The sequence below is a fragment of the Oncorhynchus masou genome, chromosome 33 (genome assembly GCF_036934945.1).
Source record: "Oncorhynchus masou masou isolate Uvic2021 chromosome 33, UVic_Omas_1.1, whole genome shotgun sequence".
Lineage (NCBI taxonomy): Eukaryota > Metazoa > Chordata > Actinopteri > Salmoniformes > Salmonidae > Oncorhynchus > Oncorhynchus masou.
In genome coordinates, this window is record NC_088244.1 from 17,600,534 (window position 1) to 17,628,406 (window position 27,873).

The 27,873-nt window shown below is 44.9% G+C and overlaps 1 protein-coding gene across 3 annotated transcripts in view; it reads right to left on the minus strand.

Annotated features, from left to right (window-relative positions):
* LOC135527925 (solute carrier family 12 member 5-like) overlaps nucleotides 1-27,873 on the minus strand; it is a 118,887-nt gene that overhangs the window by 39,646 nt on the left and 51,368 nt on the right. For all 3 annotated transcript variants that reach the window (XM_064956590.1, XM_064956589.1, XM_064956588.1), the window contains exons 2-9: nucleotides 22,597-22,700; nucleotides 22,133-22,276; nucleotides 12,915-13,061; nucleotides 5,444-5,498; nucleotides 1,851-1,981; nucleotides 939-1,186; nucleotides 306-517; nucleotides 5-172 (exon numbers count right to left, since the gene is read on the minus strand). In XM_064956590.1, the coding sequence (XP_064812662.1) occupies nucleotides 5-172; nucleotides 306-517; nucleotides 939-1,186; nucleotides 1,851-1,981; nucleotides 5,444-5,498; nucleotides 12,915-13,061; nucleotides 22,133-22,276; nucleotides 22,597-22,700 (1,209 nt within the window). The remainder of the gene's footprint in view (nucleotides 1-4; nucleotides 173-305; nucleotides 518-938; nucleotides 1,187-1,850; nucleotides 1,982-5,443; nucleotides 5,499-12,914; nucleotides 13,062-22,132; nucleotides 22,277-22,596; nucleotides 22,701-27,873) is intronic.

The window sequence follows — 27,873 nt, forward strand, 5'->3', positions numbered from 1 at the left end:
TGACCTGTGACAGAGGGGAAATAGATCCCCACCAGCAGGGTGAAGAAGCTGGTGATGTCAGCCAGGACATAACGGTTGGAGTTGGTGATGGGAGCGTCAGGGTCCTGCATGGCTGAGATTCCCCGCTTCTCCAAGAAGTCTCCCTTCTCCAGGTAGTAACCAAACAGGTTCTCTGTGAGAGTGAGACAGAGACAGAGAGATGCACAAATATCACAATAATAACATACCTCTTGTGGAGTACCAATATGTCTCTCTATTACAGACTACACTAGCTTACAATACGTTCTGAATGGGGCACTTCTTACCAGCCAGTATACCACTGCTAACCCCTGGGATGCCCTGGATCTCAGAAACATTGTTGCTGGCAAAGTACTCATCACAGGTCGCGTTGAGGAACTCCGAGTCGCAGAAAATCTTCCACAGCTTGGTGGTGACCGTGCCGTTGTCCCTCTCAATGACCTTGGCACACAGGTCAAATCCCTTGGAGATCAGAGTGCGGTTCCCCAGGATGCACACGCTGTAGGGGGAGGACAGATAAGACATCATCAGCCACCGGTCTATTTAGAGGTTAGGAAAACATTCCAAAAATTAAATGACTTAACTAAGTAAATGAAGTAAACATTAAACATGACCAGAGACAGGGTCATCATGACATTTGTTTAGTTTTTTTGTAAAGCTCTAACAACTTTAAAGTTGGAAACCTTAATTGGTCAAACTCCCATGTCTGTTTGGTATAATACAACAACAAAGAAGTTACTGCAAACAACAAACACCATTCCCCCTGGACACTATTCCACGCGTGGTAGGACAGCAGAATATGCAGTGCAATTTCTTTTCTCCCATGCTGACGAATGCGTCTCTCCTCTGTTTTCATCAACAAAATCAAAACAATAACAACGGCGCTGGGGCGAACAATGGCTCAGTCAGGTCAGACTTACGGAAAAACAGGGGGTTCAAAGGCCGTCTTGATGACCCCAGCATAAACAGCCAGGATGGACAGAATAACGCACGCCAGGAAGACCAGAGCCAGCTTGTTGACATATTTGACCCCCACAAACACCACTGTGGCCATGAAACTGAGCACAATGGTGCCGTACACGCGCATGTTGTTCAGCATCGCTGCCTCCATATCAGCCCCTTCCAGACCCTCCATCTTAAAAATGGCCGCCTGGGGAAGGATGTAAATCTAGAGAAGGGAAAGATGGAGGGAGAGAGAGAAAGGGAAGGGAAGAGAACATGAGAGAAGAAGAGAGGAGAGAGTAAGAATAGGATGGAGGGAGAGAAAGGGAGCAAGTGTCAGAAAAGGAGGATGAAGGAAAAAAGGAGGATGGGAGTGAGAAGAGAGATCAGACATGATCTCAAATATTGGAGACATCAGATAAACGTAATAAAAATTGTATTGTTTTTATGATGGTGGATGATGGAACAGACAAGGCACGAACAAATGAACCAGCATATGAAAGGAAATGCACTTAGTATTATTTTGAAAAAGCATCAGATCTAAATAAAGCTCTGAGTGTGACAGCTTGATGGATGAATTCATGGTAATTGAGATATTATGTCTCTAAGGAAAAATCACTCAGGAATTGCAACAACTTTTCATATTTGTCAAAAATGAAAATATATTATTAACATAATGGGTTTCAATTGATTGTATTTAGTGGGTAACTTTCGGCATCCTCATCCCTTGCATTACAATCTACACTGAAGAACACAGACATGTGAGTGCACATCTTTGCATTAATCAATGTTGTGGTCTCTTCCCAATATAAAACGCTGGAAAAGGCACAGAGGAATACAAAACAGATAGTAAACAAATCAATAAAATAATAGCAAGCATCTATCCTTACCAGCAGAAGTTCGATGGCACCAAGGATGTACATGGCACCCGCAAAAGTAGTCCCCAAATAGAAGCAGATTCCGACAGCTCCGCCAAACTCAGGCCCCAGGGAACGGGAGATCATGTAGTAGGAGCCTCCGGCTGAGACACACAAACACACCATTGGCATTTCTATTTGGCTCTATTTCTGCAACATTGTCTTCCAAGATTAACCCCAGGTCTGCACAAAACTCTAAAGAATTGGGGCTTGAATCTGCGAAAGCAGTAGTTTGTAAACAAAAAGGTAGTGCTGCATAGACATTGCTTAGGCATGTTAGATAGAGCTTGAATACAGTTCTAGACTTTCTCTACATTACTATGGTTCTATGGATAGGTACAAAATAGATTATAGGTTTCTGAATAGAAAAGTTTCACACTTTGACTTTGTGCAGGTGGTGGAAGCGGTGCTAATACAGTGTGGTTCTGATTTAGCCATGCTAGCATTACCTAAGCTGTGTTCGAATACCCATACTAACATACTGTATACTACATACTTAATGATTATATACTACACTGCTAAAAAAATAAAGGGAACACTTAAACAACACAATGTAACTCCAAGTCAATCACACTTCTGTGAAATCAAACTGTCCACTTAGGAAGCAAGACTGATTGACAATAAATTTCACATGCTCTTGTGCAAATGGAATAGACAACAGGTGGAAATTATAGGCAATTAGCAAGACACCCCCAATAAAGGAGTGGTTCTGCAGGTGGGGACCACAGACCACTTCTCAGTTCCTATGCTTCCTGGCTGATGTTTTGGTCACTTTTGAATGCTGGCGGTGCTTTCACTCTAGTGGTAGCATGAGACGGAGTCTACAACCCACACAAGTGGCTCGGGTATTGCAGCTCATCCAGGATGGCACATCAATGCGAGCTGTGGCAAGAAGGTTTGCTCTGTCTGTCTGCGTAGTGTCCAGAGCATGGAGGCGCTACCAGGAGACAGGCCAGTACATCAGGCGATGTGGAGGAGGCCGTAGGAGGGCAACAACCCAGCAGCAGGACCACTACCTCCGCCTTTGTGCAAGGAGGAGCAGGAGGAGCACTGCCAGAGCTCTGCAAAATGACCTCCAGCAGGCCACAAATGTGCATGTGTCTGCTCAAACGGTCAGGAACAGACTCCATGAGGGTGGTATGAGGGCCCGACGTCCACAGGTGGGGGTTGTGCTTACAGCCCAACACCGTGCAGGACGTTTGGCATTTGCCAGAGAACACCAAGATTGGCAAATTCGCCACTGGCGCCCTGTGCTCTTCACAGATGAAAGCAGGTTCACACTGAGCACATGTGCCAGACGAGACAGAGTCTGGAGACGCCGTGGAGAACGTTCTGCTGCCTGCAACATCCTCCAGCATGACCGGTTTGGTGGTGGGTTAGTCATGGTGTGGGGTGGCATTTCTTTGGGGGGCCGCACAGCCCTCCATGTGCTCGCCAGAGGTAGCCTGACTGCCATTAGGTACCGAGATGAGATCCTCAGACCCCTTGTGAGACCATATGCTGGTGCGGTTGGCCCTGGGTTCCTCCTAATGCAAGACAATGCTAGACCTCATGTGGCTGGAGTGTGTCAGCAGTTCCTGCAACAGGAAAGCATTGATGATATGGACTGGCCCGCCCATTCCCCAGACCTGAATCCAATTGAGCACATCTGGGACATCACGTCTCGCTCCATCCACCAACGTCACGTTGCACCACAGACTGTCCAGGAGTTGGCGGATGCTTAAGTCCAGGTCTGGGAGGAGATCCCTCAGGAGACCATCCGCCACCTCATCAGGAACATGCCCAGGCATTGTAGAGAGGTCATACAGGCACGTGGAGGCCACACACACTACTGAGCCTCATTTAGACTTGTTTTAAGGACATTACATCAAAGTTGGATCAGCCTGTAGTGTGGTTTTCCACTTTAATTTTGAGTGTAACTCCAAATCCAGACCTCCATGCGTTGATAAATTTGATTTCCATGGATAATTTTTGTGTGATTTTGTTGTCAGCACATTCAACTATGTAAAGAAAAAAGTATTTAATAAGAATATTTCATTCATTCAGATCTAGGATGTGTTATTTTAGTGTACCCTTAAATTCCTTGAGCAGCGTATATACTATTAGTTCATTTTAGTATACTGTAAACGAGCAGTATGCTTTCAGTTGAGCGTACTAGCGCTTTGCCTGTCTACCGGAAGTTGATACTGTTGCTATGCAACCTCTTGCTAGCTACTTAGCATAACACATGACTAGTTAGACATTTTACGACTTCGGGTGTGTTCTTAAATTCAATCTGGAGTGCCAGAGTGTGCTCGTAAATTCAGAGTGTTGTCAGGTTGGCCGTTTGTAAATTCAGGGCGTTTCGCTCTCGGAGGGCACACTGGACGCTCGGGCCAAGGAGTAGGGTTGATTTGAGTGTTCTGACCTTACAACTGCAGCCAAACACCCAAGCTAACTTGCTAGCTACTTCCAGACACAAACGAGACCACTAACCATTTTACTTGCCCTAGAAGAGCTGGTTAGGCAGTTGTCATGTTATCCAGAGCGTTGGTGACTGTAACTGTGCTGCTGGCAACAATTTAATTATGATTTTTTGCCAACATTTACTGACACCGGCCATATTCAACGGGTGGTGAGCGCTCATAAATTCATTATTCTGTGCTCTGGTACACTCAGACAGAGTGCTCTGAAATCAGAGTAGATGGCCAGAGTGAATTTACAAAAGCACCCGAATGTCCATCAAACGCACAATGACTATACCATTTAGCTAAGCTAAGAATGACGAGAATAATCAAGTCAGTAAACGTTGGGTAGTTAGATAGCCTATAGATAATATACTGGCAAGTTTGATGTATAAGTAGCCAACTAACATTATGTAGCTAGCTAACATACCGGTACATACTGCTGTAATGATATGCTATGTGGTTGGTAAGGACAGCGTAGCTAACAAATCGTCAGCCAATATAACGTGTAAGGTAACTCATTTGAAAAGTCATTACTTTATAACATTGCTCAACATTCTCTTTGTATCTGCTCAATGAATTTGTATCTGCTCTCGTTGTACTTCGGCTGCATATTTTCAAATGCCTTTGCTTAACAGCGTCTGTATGTAATAGAACGTCATTTTGGCATAGTGGAACTGCCTACGTCACTACCTTATCTGCTTGAATAGAATACTAAATAGTAGCTAGCAAGATGAAGATCACAGAGGTCATTTTTAATGAGTGCATTTAGAAAGTGAATAGTTTACATCAACTACCTGCAAAGGTTTTGCTTGCAAACTTTGGTTTTGAATCGTGAGTTTCTGACATGTCTGCCTCGTGATTTGTTGTTGGGAGAGTTCTCTGTCTGAGCACCCACCCCAGATTTCTTTTTTCCTTATCAAAGTTGTCAAAAGAGTCCGTTGTCGAAACCAGACCCTAGTTACTGTTGCATAAGGTCGGGTTTTCGAGACTAAGTATTACCTGTCCACAGACCTGAGCAATATCAGAGGACATGAAAACCTAATTGCTTGTAAATAACAACAGGATTGCCCTGCGGCACCCAGGCCTCCCACACATGCACACACTGTGTTATGCACTCACCTGGCACCACTCCATTTGTTGCGATGGCACTCATGGAGATCGCTGTCAGCATGGTCTGAGACAAGAGAGTCAGTGGGGAGAGAAAACAATATATTTAAAATGGAGGAGCAGTTAAATATATTTTATTCACTATCTGCAGAGTTCTGATTATTAGTTTAATAATATATTGTTTGTGATGCTCCATCTTTATGCCATACTTCAGTATGAACATTGTGAAGATGGTTCAAAATAGTTTCTTAGTTATATACTGAACAGAAATACACTATATATACAAAAGTGTGTGGACACCCCTTCAAATTAGTGGATTCGGCTATTTTAGCCACTCAGCCATTGCTGACTGGTGTATAAAATCGAGAACACAGACGTGCAATCTCCATATCCAAACATTGGCAGTAGAACGGCATTATAGAAGAGCTCAGTGACTTTCAATGTGGTACCGTCATAGGATGTCACCTTTCCAACAAGTCAGTTTGTTACATTTCTGCCCTGCTAGAGCTTCCCCGGTGAACTGTAAGTGCTTTAATTGTGGAGTAGAAACGTCTAGGAGAAATAACGGCTCAGCTGCAAAGTGGTAGGCCACAGAAGCTCACAGAACGAGACTGCCGAGTGCTGAAGCACATAGCGTGTAAAAGCGTCTGTCCTCTGTTGCAGCACTCACTACCGAGTTCAAAACTGCCTCTGGAAGCAATGTCACAAGAACTGTTCTCCGGGAGCTTCATAAAATGGGTTTCCATGGTCAAGCAGCTGCACACAAGCCAAAGATCACCATGCGCAATGCCAAGCTTTGGCTGGAGTGGTTCAAAGTTCACCACATTTCGACTCTGAAGCAGTGGAAACGCGTTCTCTGGAGTGATGAATCACGCTTCACTATCTGGCAGTCCGACGGATGCCAGGAGAACACTACCCACCCGAATGCATAGTGCCAAATGTAAAGATTGGTGGAGGAGGAATAATGGTCTGGGGCTGTTTTTCTTGGTTCAAGCTAGGCCCCTTAGTTCCAGTGAAGGGAAATCTTAATGCTACAGCATACAATGACATTCTAGACGATTCTGTGCTTCCAACTTTGTAGCAACAGTTTGGGGAAGGCCTTTTCCTGTTTCAGCATGACAATGCCCTCATGCACAAAGCGAGGTACATACAGAAATGATTTGTCGAGATTGCTGTGGAAGAACTTGACTGCACCGGCACAGAGCCCTGACTTCACCCCCTGTGAACAACTTTGGGATGAATTGGAATGCCGGCTGCGAGCCAGGCCTAATTGCCCAACATCAGTGCGCGACCTCACTAATGCTATTGTGGCTGAATGGAAGCAAGTCCCCGGAGCAATGTTCAAACATCTAGTGGAAAGCCTTCCCGCAAAGGGGGGAACAACTCCATATTACTGACCATGTTTTTGGAATGAGATGTTCGACAAGCATACTTTTGGTATGTGGACAAAGTGTGTAATTGGCATGCTGACTGCAGCGTCATTTTAGAGAATTTAGAGAATCTGCCTCACAGCCGCAGACCACGTGTAACCACGCCAGCCCAGGTCCTCCCAATCAGACTTCTTCACCTGCGGGATTATCTGAGACCAGCCACCCAGACAGATGAAACTGATGAAACTGATGAAACTCTGGGTTTGCACAACCAAAGAATTTCTGCACAAACTGTCAGAAACCAGCTCATGGAAGCTCATCTGCGTGATCATCGTCTCACCAGGGCCTTGAACTGACTGCAGTTTGGCGTCGTAAACCAACTTCAGTGGGGAAATGCTCACCTTCGATGGCCACTGGCATGCTGGAGAATTGTGCTCTTCATGGATGAATCCCGGTTTCGTTGTGTGGGCGAGTGGTTTGCTGATGTCAACGTTGTGAACAGAGTTCCCTATGGTGGCGGTGGGGTTATGGTATGGGCAAGCATAATCTATGGACAATGAGCACAATTGAATTTGATCAATGGCAATTTGAATGCACAGAGATATCTTGACAAGATCCTGAGGCCCATTGTTGTGACTTTCATCCATCAGCTTATGTTTCAGCATTATAATGCACGGCCACACGTTGCAAGGATCTGTATGTACACAATTCCTGGACGTGAAAATGCCCCAGTTCTTACTTGGCCTGCATACTCACCACACATGTCACCCATTGAGCATGTTTGGGATGCTCTGGATCAACTTGTACAACAGCGTGTTCCAGTTCCCGCCAAGTGGGACAACATTTCAACGGCCACAATCAACAGCCAGATCAAGATCTATGCGAAGGGGAGATGTGTTGTGCTGTGTGAGGCAAATGGTGGTCCCACCAGATACTGACTTGTTTTCTGATCCAAGCCCCTTCCTTTTTTTGTAAGGTATCTGTGTCCAACAGATGCATATCTGTATTCCCAGTCATGTGAAATCCATAGATTATGGACTAATGAATTGATTTCAATTGACTGATTTCCTTATATGAATTGTAACCTGAAATTGTTGCATGTTGCGTTTATATTTTTGTTCAGTGTATTTGGCAGATGATCGATCATGACAACATACAATGCAACCTTGAACTAACCTGACAACTCATCAATCTAATCATCATCCTGGCAGAAATAAAAGACAGAGATCATAGATATCTATAGTGTCAGTATTTATATCTAAGGTGGGGAAAATCTGCAAGCTTGTGATAAAAGTTTCCCTTAGATTTAGGATCAGATAATCCATTGTAGAAATTATATAACAGATTTAGGATCAAATGAGCATACCTGTAAATAACCTTACTTATTTGATGGGTGTAAAAATATCAATATCAAAAATATCTGACCACTGAATCAGTGGTTAGAAGCAACTTCTACACAACCTGTGTGTTCTACCCTTTTAACTGGGTCCCAGAGCCCCAGATGACCCAGATGGTCAGATGGCATTGGCTAAATAAAGGATAAATAAAGGAGTCATAATAAATATGCTTGGGAAGGCAGACCAACCATCTCTGCTAAAGCTCAGTGATGCAGATAGGGCATTTCACAAATCCACAAGGCAGAATGACAATGTGGAGAGAGAGAGGGGGGGGGGGTGAGAGAGGAAATGTAGAGTGGAGAGAGAATGAAAGGGACAGACAGGGAGGGAAGTGGGGAGAGAGGGAGGGAGAAGTTAGGTTTAGTAGGAATCATGAGAGAATAAGAATGAGAGGGAGAAACAGGTGAATGTGAGAGGGAGGGATCAGTGCCTGTGAGAGAGAGACAGGTGTATGTGAGAGGGGGAGACAGATCTCTGTGAGTGTCTGTGAGAGGGAGAAAGGTGTCTGTGAGAGGGAGAGATAAGTGCCTGTGAGAGAGAGACAGGTGTATGTGAGAGGGAGAGATAAGTGCCTGTGAGAGAGAGAGACAGGTGCCTGTGAGAGGGAGAGATAGGTGTATGTGAGAGGGAGAGATAAGTGCCTGTGAGAGAGAGAGACAGGTGCCTGTGAGAGGGAGAGATAGGTGTCTGTGAGAGGGAGGGTCAGGTGTCTGTGAGAGGGAGAGATAAGTGCCTGTGAGAGGGAGGGTCAGGTGTCTGTGAGAGGAAGGGACAGGTGTCTGTGAGAGGAAGGGACAGGTGTCTGTGAGAGGGAGGGACAGGTGTCTGTGAGAGGGAGGGACAGGTGTCTGTGAGAGGGAGGGTCAGGTGTCTGTGAGAGGAAGGGACAGGTGTCTGTGAGAGGAAGGGACAGGTGTCTGTGAGAGGGAGGGACAGGTGTCTGTGAGAGGAAGGGACAGGTGTCTGTGAGAGGGAGGGACAGGTGTAATACAGACTGAATCACAGGACACTGTGAGAGGGAGGGACAGGTGTCTGTGAGAGGGAGGGACAGGTGTCTGTGAGAGGGAGGGACAGGTGTCTGTGAGAGGGAGGGACAGGTGTCTGTGAGAGGGAGGGACAGGTGTCTGTGAGAGGGAGGGTCAGGTGTCTGTGAGAGGAAGGGACAGGTGTCTGTGAGAGGAAGGGACAGGTGTCTGTGAGAGGGAGGGACAGGTGTCTGTGAGAGGGAGGGACAGGTGTCTGTGAGAGGGAGGGACAGGTGTCTGTGAGAGGGAGGGACAGGTGTCTGTGAGAGGGAGGGACAGGTGTCTGTGAGAGGGAGGGACAGGTGTCTGTGAGAGGGAGGGACAGGTGTCTGTGAGAGGGAGGGACAGGTGTCTGTGAGAGGGAGGGACAGGTGTCTGTGAGAGGGAGGGACAGGTGTCTGTGAGAGGGAGGGACAGGTGTCTGTGAGAGGAAGGGACAGTTGTCTGTGAGAGGGAGCGATAGGTGTCTGTGAGAGGGAGCGATAGGTGTCTGTGAGAGGGGAAGAGTTGAAGTAAATAAAAGAGACAGAAGAGAGAAAGACAGACAGTCAGAGTTGGAAAATAAAGAGAGCAAGTGAGGTAGTTAGGCCAGAGAAAGAGAGTTAGTCAGAATGGTTAGATGGAGACAAATACTGACTGGATCATGGAGGAATCAGCGGGAGAAAGAACAAGATATCTGGATTAAAGGAAAGAGATGGATAGAGAAAGACAATGAAGGAAATAGATCTCAGGACACAGGGAGTGAGAATGAGTCACGGAGAGACAAAAAGAGAGTGACATTATGAACACGATAGAGAGAGATGATTGCGCTCAATCAATACCTCTTCAGTGTGGGTTTCCAGTGGCACGCCTGGAGCTGTGTGTGTGTGTGTGTGTATATTAAGTGGCGACGGGGCCCTCTCAGAGCCCAACAGGCCTGGTGACCTGGCACTGCTATGAGACTCCTTATCAGCTGGTAATGAAGTGACCCTGCTCTCTGAGGAGCACAGATAAAGCCCTAATTTTTGTACTGTTATCTGATGCTGCAGGTAAGGGACCCCGGGACTGCTCTACTGCTCCTTGAGCATCCCTGGGCAGACAGACAAGCTCCGGGAAGAAGTTGCCCTTTGACACAGATCTGGGATCACCTTACCCCTCATCAAGTGAGCACACATTATATATGTAAATTGACAGTGATGTGAACTGATAACCATGTACAAAGCTGACCTGGGTTCAAATACAATTTCAGGTATTTAAATTACTTTTCAAATCAAATATTCTTTTGTCATTTCAAATGCACATGTATTTGAACCCATGTCTGGTACAATGTAGAACAAGACAGGAAAACATGAAGCGTCAAATCAGCGTTGGGTTATAATCTCTTATAAGAGATAGTTTGGACACTTGTCCCATCCTGTGAAACCCTGCTGTCTCTTCTATCTAAAGGTGTCCGTCCGCATGCTTCCCATCCGGAAGAGTTCGGGAACAGACCCCTTGACCTTTTTCAAAGGTTGTTACGTTACAGAGTTATTCTAAAATTGATTAAATTGTTTTTTTCCTCTCATCAATCTACACACAATACCCCATAATGACAAAGCAAAAACTGTTTTTTAGACATTTGAGAAAAAAATATTAAATATGAAATATCACATTTAAAGTACATAAGTATTCAGACCCTTTATTCAATACTTTGTTGAAGCACCTTCTCCTTCCCTCCCTCTGACAACGATTAAAGCCTGTTCAGCGGATAATATTCTATGTTTTAAATGCTTTTATGTTATGATGCTACAAGCTTGGCACACCTGTATTTGGGGAGTTTCTCCCATTCTTTGCAGATCCTCTCAAGCTCTGTCAGGTTGGATGGGGAGCGTTGCAAAGCTATTTTCAGGTCTCTCCAGAGATGTCCGATCGGGTTCAAGTCCAGGCTCTGGCTGGGCCACTCAAGGACATTCAGAGACTTGTACCGAAGTACATGTCGCTGACAAACACCATGTTTCCCCGTAGGGGTTGTGCCAAGTTTCTTCCAGATGAGACGCTTGGCATTCAGGCAAAATAGTTCAATCTTGGTTTCATCAGACTAGAGAATCTTGTTTCTCATTGTCTGAGAGTCTTTAGGTGCCTTTTGGCAAACTCCAAGTGGGCTGTCCTGTGCCTTTTACTGAGGAGTGGCTTCCGTCTGGCCACTCTACCATAAAGGCCAAATTGGTGGAGTGCTGCAGAAATGATTGTGCTTCTGGAAGGTTCTCCCATCTCCACAGAAGAACTCCTCCCTGACCAAGGCCCTTCTCCCCCGATTGCTCAGTTTGGCCGGGCGGCCAGCTCTAGGAAGAGTGTTGGTGGTTCCAAACTTCTTCCATTTAAGAATGATGGAGGCCACTGTGTTCTCGGGGACCTTCAATGATGCATAAATGTTTTGGTACACTTCCCCAGATCTATGCCTCGACACAATCCTGTCTCAGAGCTCTACGGACAATTCCTTCGACCTCATGGCTTGGTTTTTACTCTGACATGCACTGTCAACTGTGGGACCTTACATAGACAGGTGTGTACCTTTCCAAATCCAATCAATTTAATTTGCCACAGGTGGAATCCAATCAAGTTGCTATTTCTGTGTTTGGCCTGGTATGGTTCTCAATCAGAGGCAGCTGTCAATCGTTGTCCCTGATTGCGAACCATATTTAGGGAGCCTGTTTTCTATCGTGTTTCGTGGGTGATTATTTACTGTTCTGTGTTTTATTTTTTTAGTTTGTTTGTTGTTTTATTGTTTTTTGTCTCAGTGTTCACTATTCATATTAAAAATCAGGAAGACCACTTCCCACTCTGCACTTTGGTCCTCTCCTTCATACGACGACCGTTACATGATCAGTCCTTTGATCTGACGGGCTGTATCTGCCTTTTTTTTAGTACTGTTGCTGACATGCTAATCGGCAGTGATGGAGCTGATAGTAGCTTAGAGTGCTAGCTAGCCTTCATTTGTTACTGGATCTTGAGATAGACGGGGGTAAGGTTGGTCACCTATTGTTTGGAGGTTGGCTCATGGGGGGAGATAGTCCTCAAGGCCAGTACTACTAAAGCTATAGCTTTTAGTCCCTTAGGGAGACAAACCAGAATTAATCAAAAGGAACACCATTTTTTTTTTATCCTACATTCCAAATGCATTCTGGAATTTAAGTTTCAGTTGTTCTGGGTTATATAATAATTTTTAGTAACAAATTATGACATTTCTATGAATCAGCATGTATAGAAACCCAAAATATACTTATGTATACAACACTGTAAATGAATAGCTATTTCTGTAAGTGAAGGGATGAATTGTAAATGTATTCTGTAAAGCTTGTAGGGTTACCTCAGGTCAAAACAGGATTAAACTAGGATTTAGTCAACTGGGAGAGCTTTGGACATCAAACAGAATTAAAATGGAAGTGGTGTTAAGTATATCCTTATCAGAGCTGCAAACTGGCCTCTGCTCTGGCAGGCACAGTGCCCATTCTAACACTGATGGACATTAGGATAGAGAAAGAGAGGGAGAAGGGGAAATAGAGAGAGAGAGAGAGAGAGAGAGAGAGTGGATGGAAGAGAAAAAGAGCTATCCCGACAGAGAGGGAAACATGGAGGGTGATATAAAGAGCGAGAGGATGAGGGGAAGAAATAATGAGAGAAGGAGGAGAACAGAAGAGAGTAGGTTTGTGAGAAGGATATGGTCCAGACTCACCGTGGAGCAGCACATGAAGACGATGATGAAGGAGCCAAAGACCCCTCCGATGCCCACCATCCAGGTCATCCGCAGGAACAGGATCACACCAAAGATATTCTGGATGCAGGGCAGGTACACCCCCATCAGAGTGCCCAGCGATGGTGCCTGGAGAACAAACACAGCGCAAAATGGATTAAAACTGTGTGTGTGTGTGTGTGTGTGTGTGTGTGTGTGTGTGTGTGTGTGTGCACGTGATATGAACATTTAACAGTGGCACGGTAGTACAACCATTAATATACAAGTACAGTAATGTATCCAACACCTTAGTGGAACAAAACAAATTCCTCCAGTGACCAAATCTTGCATCTGAGTTTGGTGGATTCAGTACAGACTCATTCTGCACTCAGCATACTGAAATACAGTACAGACTCATCAGAAGCTCACAGGCCCTCCTCTATCCCATCACAAAGAGACAGTAATCAAATGAAGAGGGAATGACAAGCTCTTTATTCAGTCATAATGGAGACATCTCCTCCCCATTAACCTATTTGAATGGCAGCAGGAAGATAACACTTTTCCTTTTCTTCATTATTTTGGAGAGCGATTCTGTCCGTCCATGACTGAAAGCTTTTCTTCTGACGCAATTAAGCAGAAATTCAGGCAGCAGAGATTCCTCTGTGTCTCACTACACAGAGAGAAAATAATCCATACATGTGATATCATAGTTAAGTAGTAGAAACTTACTTTCACACTCTTCTATTCATGCAGGTGGAAGTGGCTCTAGGATACTAGCTCTGGCTGCCCAAACCCAATGTCCTCTATCGCTCTGCCAGCCCATTTAGCTAATGGCTAGCACAGTTGTCCTGTTGCCAGGGAGAAGGACCATCTCATTAATTTCTTCACATGGGCCTATCTGTTTAGCTATGTATATGGGAGAAAATGTAATTATCCCAACAATGTCATCCCACAATGTCGTTCTCAAACGCTACCCTTGATTAGACATAGCTTTCAACTATTGAGTTCAATGGGATTGGATCTGCCATAGGACTCCACTTGTGACCAGACCTCCAGTAGCTAATACCCGTACGGGACATTACTATTTATTTTTTTATTTTTTAAATTTTACCTTTATTTAACCAGGCAAGTCAGTTAAGAACACGTTCTTATTTTCAATGACGGCCTGGGAACAGTGGGTTAACTGCCTGTTCAGGGGTAGAACGACAGATTTGTACCTTGTCAGCTCGTGGGTTTGAACTCACAACCTTCCGGTTACTAGTCCAACGCTCTAACCACTAGGCTACCCTGCCGCCCCTACTAACACATTATGGTAGTGCAGGATTCACACTTTTTTATTACTTTTAAATGCAATTTATTCTAGGATAAGATTGGAAAGTCAGTTTAAATTCCAATCGCCTATGAAACAGGGATTTGGTCATATCCAATAGTGACAACAATGACAACAATGACAGCGTCTTATAAGACAGTACAAGTAGAGGTACAAGCAATTATTTGTCCTCTTAGTCCTTGCTTGTCTTCCTTACACTCCAATTAAGTGTCTGAAGCTCCTCATTTAAATTCTGTGGAGTCCAGGGAGGAGACGAGACATGGGAAGGAAATTGAAATCTGTATATAGAGAGAGATGTCTTAGCCCCAAGGGTTCTGCAGAGCCACAGGGGAGAGCCAGTGAGAGGTAGCCTACTGCAGGGCCACTCTGACAGACTGTATACCTCAGGTTTTGCCCTTGGACCTCAGATCCTCCAGGTGACTCATCACAATAGGAGCCTCGCCACACCATATACGGAATTACTTAGCATTCAGTGACAGGCTCCACGGCAGCCTGTCTCTTTCACTGTAGAGCAGTTTTTCTCAATCCTGGTCCTGGGGACCTAAAGGGGAGCACATTTTTATTTTTGCCCATGTACAAACAAAGCTGATTCAAATAATTAATCAAGAACAAGCTGAAGCTGGTCATTTGAAAGGTGTGTTAGTGCAAGGGCAAAAACAAAAAATGTTCCCCTTTAGGTCCCTAGTACGAGGGTTGAGAACCACTGCTGTAGAGAACACTACTGAAGTCCACAGTACACAATACTCTACCTGTTGAATGAGTCCTCAAGTGCTAAACTACAAATGGACAAATAAATGCACATTTTGATGCATCAATCTTCATTAAATTGTAAAACGTAGCCTGTCATGTTTTTTCTTTGCAGAACAATCGTTCTTATCAATTTGACTGATGCTAAAGACAACACAAACCACCTCTAAAATAACCTGTCAGACCAATTACCATGCCATGTGATCATGTGCCCCAATTTCACAGCATGAGAGGAATTGTAGTCAGGTGATTGAGTAAGGCTGGTATGATGCTACTCATCTTGTCTAAGATAAAAAAAGTAAATGAAAACATTATCCCATCCTCTCAGGTTAATATCTACTACCCGTTTAGAATTCTCTTATATCAGCCTCTTTTGGCCTCTTGGCTGGAAGAAGCTGTCAAATGAAGATGCAGATAACAAGAAAAAGAGTGGAGGGGAATGATGCAGTAACCTGCCTCAGACCAGGGTAACAAGACAGGACGAGAGAGCAGCTTGTTGTATCAGGGTAACGACAGGCCAACAGAGCAGCTTGTTGTATCAGGGAAACGACAGGACGAGAGAGCAGCTTGTTGTATCAGGGTAACAAGACAGGCCAAGAGAGCAGCTTGTTGTATCGGGGTAACGACAGGACGAGAGAGCAGCTTGTTATATCATTGTAACAAGACAGGCCAAGAGAGCAGCTTGTTGTATCAGGGTAACGACAGGATGAGAGAGCAGCTTGTTGTATCAGGGTAACAAGACAGGCCAAGAGAGCATCTTGTTGTATCAGGGTAACGACAGGCCATGAGAGCATCTTGCTGTATCAGGGTAACGACAGGCCAAGAGAGCAGCTTGTTGTATTAGGGTAACAAGACAGGCCAAGAGAGCAGCTTGTTGTATCAGGGTAACAACAGGACGAGAGAGCAGCTTGTTGTATCAGGGCAACAAGACAGGCCAAGAGAGCATCTTGTTGTATCAGGGTAACAAGACAGGCCAAGAGAGCATCTTGTTGTATCAGGGTAACGACAGGCCAAGAGAGCAGCTTGTTGTATCAGGGTAACGACAGGACGAGAGCAGCTTGTTGTATTAGGGTAACAAGACAGGCCAAGAGAGCATCTTGTTGTATCAGGGTAACGACAGGACGAGATAGCAGCTTGTTGTATCAGGGTAACGACAGGACGAGAGAGTAGCTTGTTGTATCAGGGTAACAAGACAGGCCAAGAGAGCAGCTTGTTGTATTGGGGTAACGACAGGACGAGAGAGCAGCTTGTTGTATCATTGTAACAAGACAGGCCAAGAGAGCAGCTTGTTGTATCAGGGTAACGACAGGATGAGAGAGCAGCTTGTTGTATCATTGTAACAAGACAGGCCAAGAGAGCAGCTTGTTGTATCAGGGTAACAAGACAGGCCAAGAGAGCATCTTGTTGTATCAGGGTAACAAGACAGGCCAAGAGAGCATCTTGTTGTATCAGGGTAACGACAGGCCAAGAGAGCAGCTTGTTGTATCAGGGTAACGACAGGACGAGAGCAGCTTGTTGTATTAGGGTAACAAGACAGGCCAAGAGAGAAGCTTGTTGTATCAGGGTAACAACAGGACGAGAGAGCAGCTTGTTGTATCAAGGTAACAAGACAGGCCAAGAGAGCATCTTGTTGTATCAGGGTAACAAGACAGGCCAAGAGAGCATCTTGTTGTATCAGGGTAACGACAGGCCAAGAGAGCAGCTTGTTGAATCAGGGTAACGACAGGACAAGAGCAGCTTGTTGTATTAGGGTAACAAGACAGGCCAAGAGAGCAGCTTGTTGTATCAGGGTAACAACAGGACGAGAGAGCAGCTTGTTGTATCAGGGTAACAAGACAGGCCAAGAGAGCATCTTGTTGTATCAGGGTAACGACAGGCCAAGAGAGCAGCTTGTTGTATCAGGGTAACGACAGGACGAGAGCAGCTTGTTGTATCAGGGTAACGACAGGACGAGAGCAGCTTGTTGTATTAGGGTAACAAGACAGGCCAAGAGAGCAGCTTGTTGTATCAGGGTAACAACAGGACGAGAGAGCAGCTTGTTGTATCAGGGTAACAAGACAGGCCAAGAGAGCATCTTGTTGTATCAGGGTAACGACAGGACGAGAGAGCAGCTTGTTGCATCAGGGTAACGACAGGACGAGAGAGTAGCTTGTTGTATCAGGGTAACGACAAGCCAAGAGAGCAGCTTGTTGTATCGGGGTAACGACAGGATGAGAGAGCAGCTTGTTGTATATGGCAACTGCTTGGCATCCGACTGCAAGACGCTACAGAGCGTAATGCATATGGCCCAGTACATCACTGGTTGGTATATCAGGCGATGTCAGAGGAAGGCCCTAAAAATTGTCAAAACTCCAGCCACCCTAGTCATATACTGTTCTCTCTACTACCACATGGCAAGTGATACGGATGCATCAAGTCTGGAACCGACAGGACCCTGAACAGCTTCTACACTCAAGCCGTAAGACTCCTGAGGTTAAGAGGTTAAATAGTTAACCAATAGCTACCCAGACTATCTACATTGACCCTTCTTGCATTAACACATACGCTGCTGCTTCTGTTTATTATGTATCCTGTTGCCTAGTCACTTTATTCCTACCTGTATGTACATATCTACCTCAATTACCTTGTACCGCTGCACATCGACTCGGTATTGGTATACTGTGTATGTAGTCAAGTTATCATGAATATTTTATTTTCTATTACTTCAATTTTTTTCTCTCCGCATTGTTGGGAAGGGTCCGTAAGTAAGCAAGTCACTGTTAGTCTACACCTGTTGTCTATGAAGAATGTGGCAAATACAATTTGATTTAATTTGTGTCAGGGTAACAAGACAGGCTGAGAGAGCAGCTTGTTGTGTCAGGGTATCAAGACAGGCTGAGAGAGCAGCTTGTTGTATCAGGGTTATGCTCCACTGCACATGTGCTGGATAACAGGCCTAATGTGGCCATGCTCAGGCAGGTTAGCATTTTTCATAATGAATCTTGTTCTAGATGCAGCTCTGCAGAGTGGTGACTAGTTTGCACAGCCACAAAGTCATAAAATTAGATTTTAAACCTGTATCCTTTATTTAACTATGCAAGTCAGTTAAGAACAAATTCTTATTTACAATGACGGCCTACCCTGGCCAAACCCAGATAACGCTGGGTTTGAATTTTTGAATTTTTGAATTTGCAGTTGGCCGTTCTAAGGGGAAATGGCTCAGTTCTGCCTCCAGGACAAGATTCATGGCAATAAACGTCAACCAGCCCTGCTCAGGCCCGATAAATGACCAAACGGCTGTGAATTGGCGGGGAAAGAAACGGACAGCGTGCACAGCCATCAATAATGTCCTGTCCAGGCCTAAACATGGCCGACAGCGTCATCAATAACGTCCTGTCCAGGCCTAAACATGGCCGACAGCGTCATCAATAATGTCCTGTCCAGGCCTAAACATGGCCGACAGCGTCATCAATAACGTCCTGTCCAGGCCTAAACATGGCCGACAGCGTCATCAATAACGTCCTGTCCAGGCCTAAACATGGCCGACAGCGTCATCAATAACGTCCTGTCCAGGCCTAAACATGGCCGACAGCGTCATCAATAACGTCCTGTCCAGGCCTAAACATGGCCGACAGCGTCATCAATAACGTCCTGTCCAGGCCTAAACATGGCCGACAGCGTCATCAATAACGTCCTGTCCAGGCCTAAACATGGCCGACAGCCTCATCAATAACGTCCTGTCCAGGCCTAAACATGGCCGACAGCGTCATCAATAACGTCCTATCCAGGCCTAAACATGGCAGACAGCGTCATTAATAACGTCCTGTCCAGGCCTAAACATGGCAGACAGCGTCATTAATAAAGTCCTGTCCAGGCCTAAACATGGCCGACAGCGTCATCAATAACGTCCTGTCCAGGCCTAAACATGGCCGACAGCGTCATCAATAACGTCCTGTCCAGGCCTAAACATGGCCGACAGCGTCATCAATAACGTCCTGTCCAGGCCTAAACATGGCCGACAGCGTCATCAATAACGTCCTGTCCAGGCCTAAACATGGCCGACAGCGTCATCAATAACGTCCTGTCCAGGTCTAAACATGGCCGACAGCGTCATCAATAACGTCCTGTCCAGGCCTAAACATGGCCGACAGCGTCATCAATAACGTCCTGTCCAGGCCTAAACAACGACAGCGTCATCAATAACGCCCTATCCAGGCCTAAACATGGCAGACAGCGTCATTAATAACGTCCTGTCCAGGCCTAAACATGGCCGACAGCGTCATCAATAACGTCCTATCCAGGCCTAAACATGGCAGACAGCGTCATTAATAACGTCCTGTCCAGGCCTAAACATGGCCGACAGCGTCATCAATAACGTCCTGTCCAGGCCTAAACATGGCAGACAGCGTCATTAATAACGTCCTATCCAGGCCTAAACATGGCAGACAGCGTCATTAATAACGTCCTGTCCAGGCCTAAACATGGCCGACAGCGTCATCAATAACGTCCTATCCAGGCCTAAACATGGCAGACAGCGTCATCAATAACATCCTTTCCAGGCCTAAACATGGCAGACAGCGTCATCAATAACATCCTTTCCAGGCCTAAACATGGCAGACAGCGTCATCAATAACATCCTTTCCAGGCCTAAACATGGCAGACAGCGTCATTAATAACGTCCTGTCCAGGCCTAAACATGGCCGACAGCGTCATCAATAACGTCCTATCCAGGCCTAAACATGGCAGACAGCGTCATCAATAACATCCTTTCCAGGCCTAAACATGGCAGACAGCGTCATCAATAACATCCTTTCCAGGCCTAAACATGGCCGACAGCGTCATCAATAACGTCCTGTCCAGGCCTAAACATGGCCGACAGCGTCATCAATAACGTCCTGTCCAGGCCTAAACATGGCCGACAGCGTCATCAATAACGTCCTGTCCAGGCCTAAACATGGCCGACAGCGTCATTAATAACGTCCTGTCCAGGCCTAAACATGGCAGACAGCGTCATTAATAACGTCCTATCCAGGCCTAAACATGGCAGACAGTGTCATCAATAACATCCTTTCCAGGCCTAAACATGGCAGACAGCGTCATCAATAACATCCTTTCCAGGCCTAAACATGGCAGACAGCGTCATCAATAACATCCTTTCCAGGCCTAAACATGGCAGACAGCGTCATCAATAACATCCTTTCCAGGCCTAAACAGGCCGACAGCGTCATCAATAACATCCTTTCCAGGCCTAAACATGGCAGACAGCGTCATCAATAACATCCTTTCCAGGCCTAAACATGGCCGACAGCGTCATCAATAACATCCTTTCCAGGCCTAAACATGGCAGACAGCGTCATTAATAACATCCTTTCCAGGCCTAAACATGGCCGACAGCGTCATCAATAACATCCTTTCCAGGCCTAAACATGACAGCGTCATCAATAACATCCTTTCCAGGCCTAAACATGGCAGACAGCGTCATTAATAACATCCTTTCCAGGCCTAAACATGGCCGACAGCGTCATCAATAACATCCTTTCCAGGCCTAAACATGGCAGACAGCGTCATCAATAACATCCTTTCCAGGCCTAAACGCCGACAGCGTCATCAATAACATCCTTTCCAGGCCTAAACATGGCAGACAGCCATCAATAACATCCTTTCCAGGCCTAAACATGGCAGACAGCGTCATCAATAACATCCTTTCCAGGCCTAAACATGGCAGACAGCGTCATCAATAACATCCTTTCCAGGCCTAAACATGGCAGACAGCGTCATCAATAACATCCTTTCCAGGCCTAAACATGGCAGACAGCGTCATCAATAACATCCTTTCCAGGCCTAAACATGGCAGACAGCGTCATCAATAACATCCTTTCCAGGCCTAAACATGGCAGACAGCGTCATCAATAACATCCTTTCCAGGCCTAAACATGGCAGACAGCGTCATCAATAACATCCTTTCCAGGCCTAAACATGGCAGACAGCGTCATCAATAACATCCTTTCCAGGCCTAAACATACGACAGCGTCATCAATAACATCCTTTCCAGGCCTAAACATGGCAGACAGCGTCATCAATAACATCCTTTCCAGGCCTAAACATGGCCGACAGCGTCATCAATAACATCCTTTCCAGGCCTAAACATGGCAGACAGCGTCATCAATAACATCCTTTCCAGGCCTAAACATGGCGACAGCGTCATCAATAACATCCTTTCCAGGCCTAAACATGGCCGACAGCGTCATCAATAACATCCTTTCCAGGCCTAAACATGGCAGACAGCGTCATTAATAACATCCTTTCCAGGCCTAAACATGGCCGACAGCGTCATCAATAACATCCTTTCCAGGCCTAAACATGGCAGACAGCGTCATCAATAACATCCTTTCCAGGCCTAAACATGGCAGACAGCGTCATCAATAACATCCTTTCCAGGCCTAAACATGGCAGACAGCGTCATTAATAACATCCTTTCCAGGCCTAAACATGGCCGACAGCGTCATCAATAACATCCTTTCCAGGCCTAAACATGGCAGACAGCGTCATCAATAACATCCTTTCCAGGCCTAAACATGGCCGACAGCGTCATCAATAACATCCTTTCCAGGCCTAAACATGGCAGACAGCGTCATCAATAACATCCTTTCCAGGCCTAAACATGGCAGACAGCGTCATCAATAACATCCTTTCCAGGCCTAAACATGGCAGACAGCGTCATCAATAACATCCTTTCCAGGCCTAAACATGGCAGACAGCGTCATCAATAACATCCTTTCCAGGCCTAAACATGGCAGACAGCGTCATCAATAACATCCTTTCCAGGCCTAAACATGGCAGACAGCGTCATCAATAACATCCTTTCCAGGCCTAAACATGGCCGACAGCGTCATCAATAACATCCTTTCCAGGCCTAAACATGGCAGACAGCGTCATCAATAACATCCTTTCCAGGCCTAAACATGGCAGACAGCGTCATCAATAACATCCTTTCCAGGCCTAAACATGGCAGACAGCGTCATCAATAACATCCTTTCCAGGCCCTCTTTTCATCCAGGTGGAGGATGGAGACCTGGGAGGGATACACTCTGCCACCTCAGATCAAGTCAAACTTCAGCTAATGTTTATGTTTAGGACAAGACTTTAGTTAGATTAGATGGAGTACCTTGACAGCAGGTTTCTTTTTAGATGGTGCCGCCCCCTCCTCGTTCTCGGCCTCCTCGTGCTCTTTGCTGCCCTGAGGCAGGTTGGAATAGTTGGCCAGACTGCTAAGTATGGACGATACCATAGGACTGTTGTCCATCTCCTCCTGCAGGACAGAGAGAAAGGTGGACAGACACACCATATCACTATATTAGAGAACAAAACACAGTAGGAAACATGCAGGTAATATTGAATTTTACAGTCCTCTAAGCTGATATTGGCAACTGAGAAACTAAATGATTAAGCCAGTTCTTATTTCAAAGAATTCAACCCACCTGCTGTCAGATGGTAAGTAAGTAAGCAAGGCTTCATATATACTGTAGGTGCTTGTTTCATCGAAACCAATGGAACAAAGCAATTTGATAATTACTAGATCATTACTATGTAATTATATGTAAGCAAGTGAAGGAGCCTCATGTTACAGACCTCAAACAGGGCCATGTTCTTGCCATCGTACTGCTGGCTCTTCTCCACGTCGCTGGCACTGCTGCTGTTGATGAAGGGACTGCTCTCCTTGGGGTTCCCATCGCCTGCAACACACAGACAGCACGCTAAGGGTTAACAGAGAAACACACACACACACACACACACACACACACACACACACACACACACACACACACACACACACACACACACACACACACACACACACACACACACACACACACACACACACACACACACACACACACACACACACACACAAATAATCCTTAAAAGAGAGATGTTGATTCAAATGGGGATAACATTTAATTAATATGAATGTTTGCAAAACACAGACATTGGTAACACTGAAATATTACTTTCTCAATATGTAGTTTTAATGACAGACCCAGGTTGTTTTAACAGGAGGAGTGAAATGATTGCTTTTCGATTAATATGAATGTGTTGTTTGTTAATAAATGATGTCAGCTTGGAGAAAGTATTCATCGTTCAGGGTTGAATTATGTTAAGACACATGGGGTAGTCGCTAGAGCCAGGAAATGCTCTCTTTAGATGGATCTGTACAGGCTTTGTGTGGGAAGGGTTCATGCTGGGAATGACAAATGGAACCAGAGATTCTAAATTGTGTGTATTCATCATATCACACAGAGAACCTCATAGAAAGTCAAACATCAGTGTGATTTAGATATTAGGTGTTATTTCACTGTTCAGGAATATAGAGGGGTACTTAAGCAGTTCACACACACATATACACAAGCCCAGTCATCCAATCGATACTTTTTGGATTGCCTGCCCTGTTCCCTCTCCAGCCTGGCATGCAGTTCTGATTGTGGCCCCTGTCAGCTGCCTGACACAGACTCTGTGCGCAGGGCCTATTAATAGCGTTAAGGGAGGGAGGGAGGGAGGGAGGGATGGATGGATGGATGGAAGGAAGGAAGGACAGAGAGAGAGTGTGTGAGAGAGAAGAGTGTGAGAGAGAGAGTGTGAGAGAGAGAGTGTGAGAGAGAGTGTGAGAGAGTGAGAGTGAGAGTGAGAGTGAGAGTAAGAGAGAGAGAGAGAGAGAGAGAGAGAGAGAGGTGGTGGTGGTGGTAGATATGGGCACTGGCTCCGCTCCAGTCCCAGAGGAGACCCTTCTTAGAAGGCAGGAGAGGAATACTAAAGATCCACTGCAGTGCATCAGCGCCAGGCAGCACACAACGATCGACCACACCAGCCATCACTAGAACACACAGCACAGCACAGCACAGTCAACCTGGCATATCGCTGCACACCAAAACTAGCACAGGACATGCAGTGTGTGTGCTGCATTACATTAAAGCCAAACCAACCACATCAGCCAACAGTACAGGGGCTCTGGCTAGAAGTTGCCATAAGGCACAAATCTAAGATGGGGCGGGGGGGCTTCATCTTACTCTGAGCACAGGGAGTGCAGTGAATTAGCAGTTTATGGCCTATATAGCTCTGGCTCTTTGGTAACAAGCTGCACTATATATTTTATTCTATGTGCTTCACATGGAGCTTACTGCTGTGTTTTATGTTATGTAACAAAACTGTACATTCAATGAGTCAGCATAATGTAGACGTGTTTGTAAGATAGGTGAATAGGTTATGTAAGATCGAAGGTTTGAAATGTAATCTCACAAAGCATGGCATGTCATGGGACTGCCCGTATTGACATATTCGTGTCTAATAAGCATTTACACTATGATCAAGCTAGGTACAGATGTAGGATATTAATTTGATCACCCTGTTGCAGGAGAACTTTCCAGATTTTTTTTTATATAGTGTATTTGAGGTGTAAAAAGGCTTCTGAGATTTGTAATTTCCATTTAGAAATTTCAGACTTGATTTTTCAATCCACATAGTAATTCAAATGTCCTGTTGTTGCAGGATTAGTTTCCTTCTGTATCCTATATTTGTAGAGCCCCTATACTTTATGGATCTGGATAGCACCATGTCAGCTAGATAACATTTTCAGTTCATTATGTAGTATGTACACCTGACCGTCGTTCTGATCACATTCATGGCAGGCATGCATACTGTAGTCCTGTATGTAAAAATACATTCGCCATGACAGTTTCTTAATTTACCTTTGGTGGGATGACCCAGTATGAGAGATGCCCATTGGAGAGCAGATAGAGCGGCTCATATCATTAACCACAGCTCAGATCGTTATATTGACCCATCCAAGTGCATGTAATAAATTAGTCCCTGTCTTGGTGCTTTATAGAAATGGGCCATGAATTGCATTTACAGTATGTAGCTAGTGCTTCTCATAAGATCTCAAAGCTTTTTAAAGATGGATTTTTATTTATGGTCATGCTCTGTTTGGCATTCAAATTTCTCTCTAAAAATATTGTTGCTGTAGTTATTAATCATACAATTATTGTAAACAACATAGATTTACATAGAAAGAGAGAACGTGTTGTTAGAAAGAGTCTCCCTTCCTGTTCCATCTCTCTGTGTGTGTTTGGGTGCGTGTGTGTGTGTGTGTGTGTGTATGGTGTGTGTGCGTGTGTGTGTCTGTGTGTGTGTGTGTGTGTGTATGGTGTGTGTGTGTGTGTGTGTGTGTGTGTGTATGGTGTGTGTGTGTGTGTATATGGTGTGTGTGTGTGTGTGTGTGTGTGTGTGTGTGTGTGTGTGTGTGTGTGTGTGTGTGTGTGTGTGTGTGTGTGTGTGTGTGCGTGTAGGGGGGGTGCGAGGTAGATCAATTTGACCTCTGTCAGATTTACATACAGTCTCCCTGTTCATCCTTTACCTACAATATTGATCTTGCCAGGGAAGGACATCCACACTCTTTAGTTGTGAAATGATTCTCCCACTCAGCTCTGCTGCACTGCATAACAGGGTGGCAGGTAGTCTAGTGATTACGAGCATTGGGCCAGTAACACAAAGGTTGCTGGTTTGAATCCCCAAGCCGACTAGGTTAAAAATATTGTAATGTGACCATGCGCAAGGCAATTAACCCTAATTGGTCCTGAACGTTGCCCAAAGATCACTCACTACCTCCACAGTAGAACTTGGAGAGAGGGAGAAAATACTAGAGAAGGAGGCTGTTTAGTGAGAGGTGTGTGTGACTATACATTCTATTTAATTAAGACTACGGTGTGTGAGCTCATGATAAAGGTCCCCTCATACAACGTGTCCTCTGAGTCCTTGGTGACAGCACATTTTGATTAATGCTCCCATTAAGGATGAGGCTTCATAGTCTTAAGACCACTCTCCCTTCCTTTGCCTCTAAAGGTCCCTGCAGTGTGGTTGTGGGTCCTCAGGTAGCTTGCTGACACTATCCAGTCCTATCTCCCAATGATGTTTAAAGCATTAACTATTCACAAACTGACTGAAATAACAAAACAGCAAATCCAATACTTTCACCGTCAGCTAACATGAATATAATCAAAAACATCAACGCCCATATCAAATAAAAAATTGAATAAAATCTAAATGTATTTGTCACATGCTAAATATAAAGTGTTCATAAGTATTCACACCCCTGAGTCAATACTTTGTAGAAGCGCCTTTGGCATTGATTACAGCTGTGAGTCTTTCTGGGTAAGTCTCTAAGAGCTTTCCACACCTGGATTGTGCGACACTTGCCCGATATTCTTTTCAAAATTCTTCAAGTTCTTTCAAATTGGTTGTTGATCATTGCTAGACAACCGTTTTCAATAGCAAATTTCAGTCAAAACTTTAACCCTGCCACGCAGGAACATTCACTGTCTTCTTGGTAAGCAACTCCAGTTAGATTTGGCTTTGTGTTTTACGTTAATTTCCTGCTGAAGGGGGAATTCATGTCCCAGTGTCTGGTGGAAAGCAGACTGCACCAGATTTACCTTTAATAATTTGCCTGTGCTAAGCTCCATTCTGTTTATTTTGTATCCTTAAAAACTCCCCAGTCCTTAATGATTACAAGCATACACATAACATGATGCAGCCACCACTATGGTTGAAAATATGTAGAGTGGTTCTCAGTAATGTGTTGTATTGGATTTGCCACAAACATAACACTTTGTATTCAGGACAAAAAGTGAATTGCTTTGCCACATCTTTTACAGTATTACTTTAGAGCCTTATTGCAAACAGGATGCATTCATCATGTTGTTCTGCACAGGCTTCCTTCTTTTCACTCTGTCAATTAGGTTAGTATTGTGGTGTAACTACAATGTTGTTGATCAATCCTTAGTTTTTCCCATCACATTTTTACCCATCTACCAATAAGTGCCCTTCTTTGGGAGGCATTGAAGACCTCCCAGGTCTTTGTGGTTGAATCAGTGTTTGAAATTGACTGATTGACTGAGTGACCTAACAGATAATTGTATGTGTGGTGTACAGACAGGAGCTGGTCATAATAAAATCATGTTAAACACTATTATTGCACACAGAGTGAGTCCATGCAACTTACGTGATTTGTTAAGCGATTCATACTCCTGAACATATTTCGGCTTGTCATAATAAAGGGTTTGAATACTGTAGAACATTTCCAAAAATATCATTTCACTTTGACATTATGGGATACAGTGTATAGGCCAGTGACACAAAATCTGACTTTAAACCATTTTAAATTCAGGCTACAACATAACAAAATGTTGACAAAGTCAAGGGGTGTGAATACTTTCTGAATTAACTGTATAGGTAGAGGTAAAGTGATTAGGCAACCAGATAAATAATTAACAGTAGCAGCAGCGTATGTGAAGAGTCAAAAGAGTTAGTGCAAAGAGGGTCAATGCAGATAGCCCAGGTAGCTACTTGGTTAACTATTTAACTAACTACTGTCTATACAGTAGCTATCTTATGGCTTGGGAGTAGAAGCTCTTCAGGGTCCTGTCGGTTCCAGACTTGGCCGATCGGTACCGCTTGCCTTGCAGTAGCAAAGAGAACAGTCTGTGATTTGGGTGGCTGGAGTCTTTGACAGTTTTTAGGACCTTCCTCTTGACACCGCCTGGTATAGAGGTCCTGGATGGCATGGATCTTGGCCCCAGTTGCGTAATGGGCCTTATGCACTACCCTCTGTAGTGCCTTGCGGTCGGATGCCAAGCAGTGCCATACCAAGCAGTAATGCAGCCAGTCAAGATGCTCTTAATAGTGCAGCTGTATAACTTTTTGAGGATCTGAAGGCCCATATCAAATCTTTTCAGCCTCCTAAGGGGGAAGAGGCATTGTCATCCCTTCTTCACAATTGTGTTGGTGTGTGTGGACCATGCTAATTCCTTAGTGATGTGGTTACCAAGGAACTTAAAGCTCTCGACCCACTACACT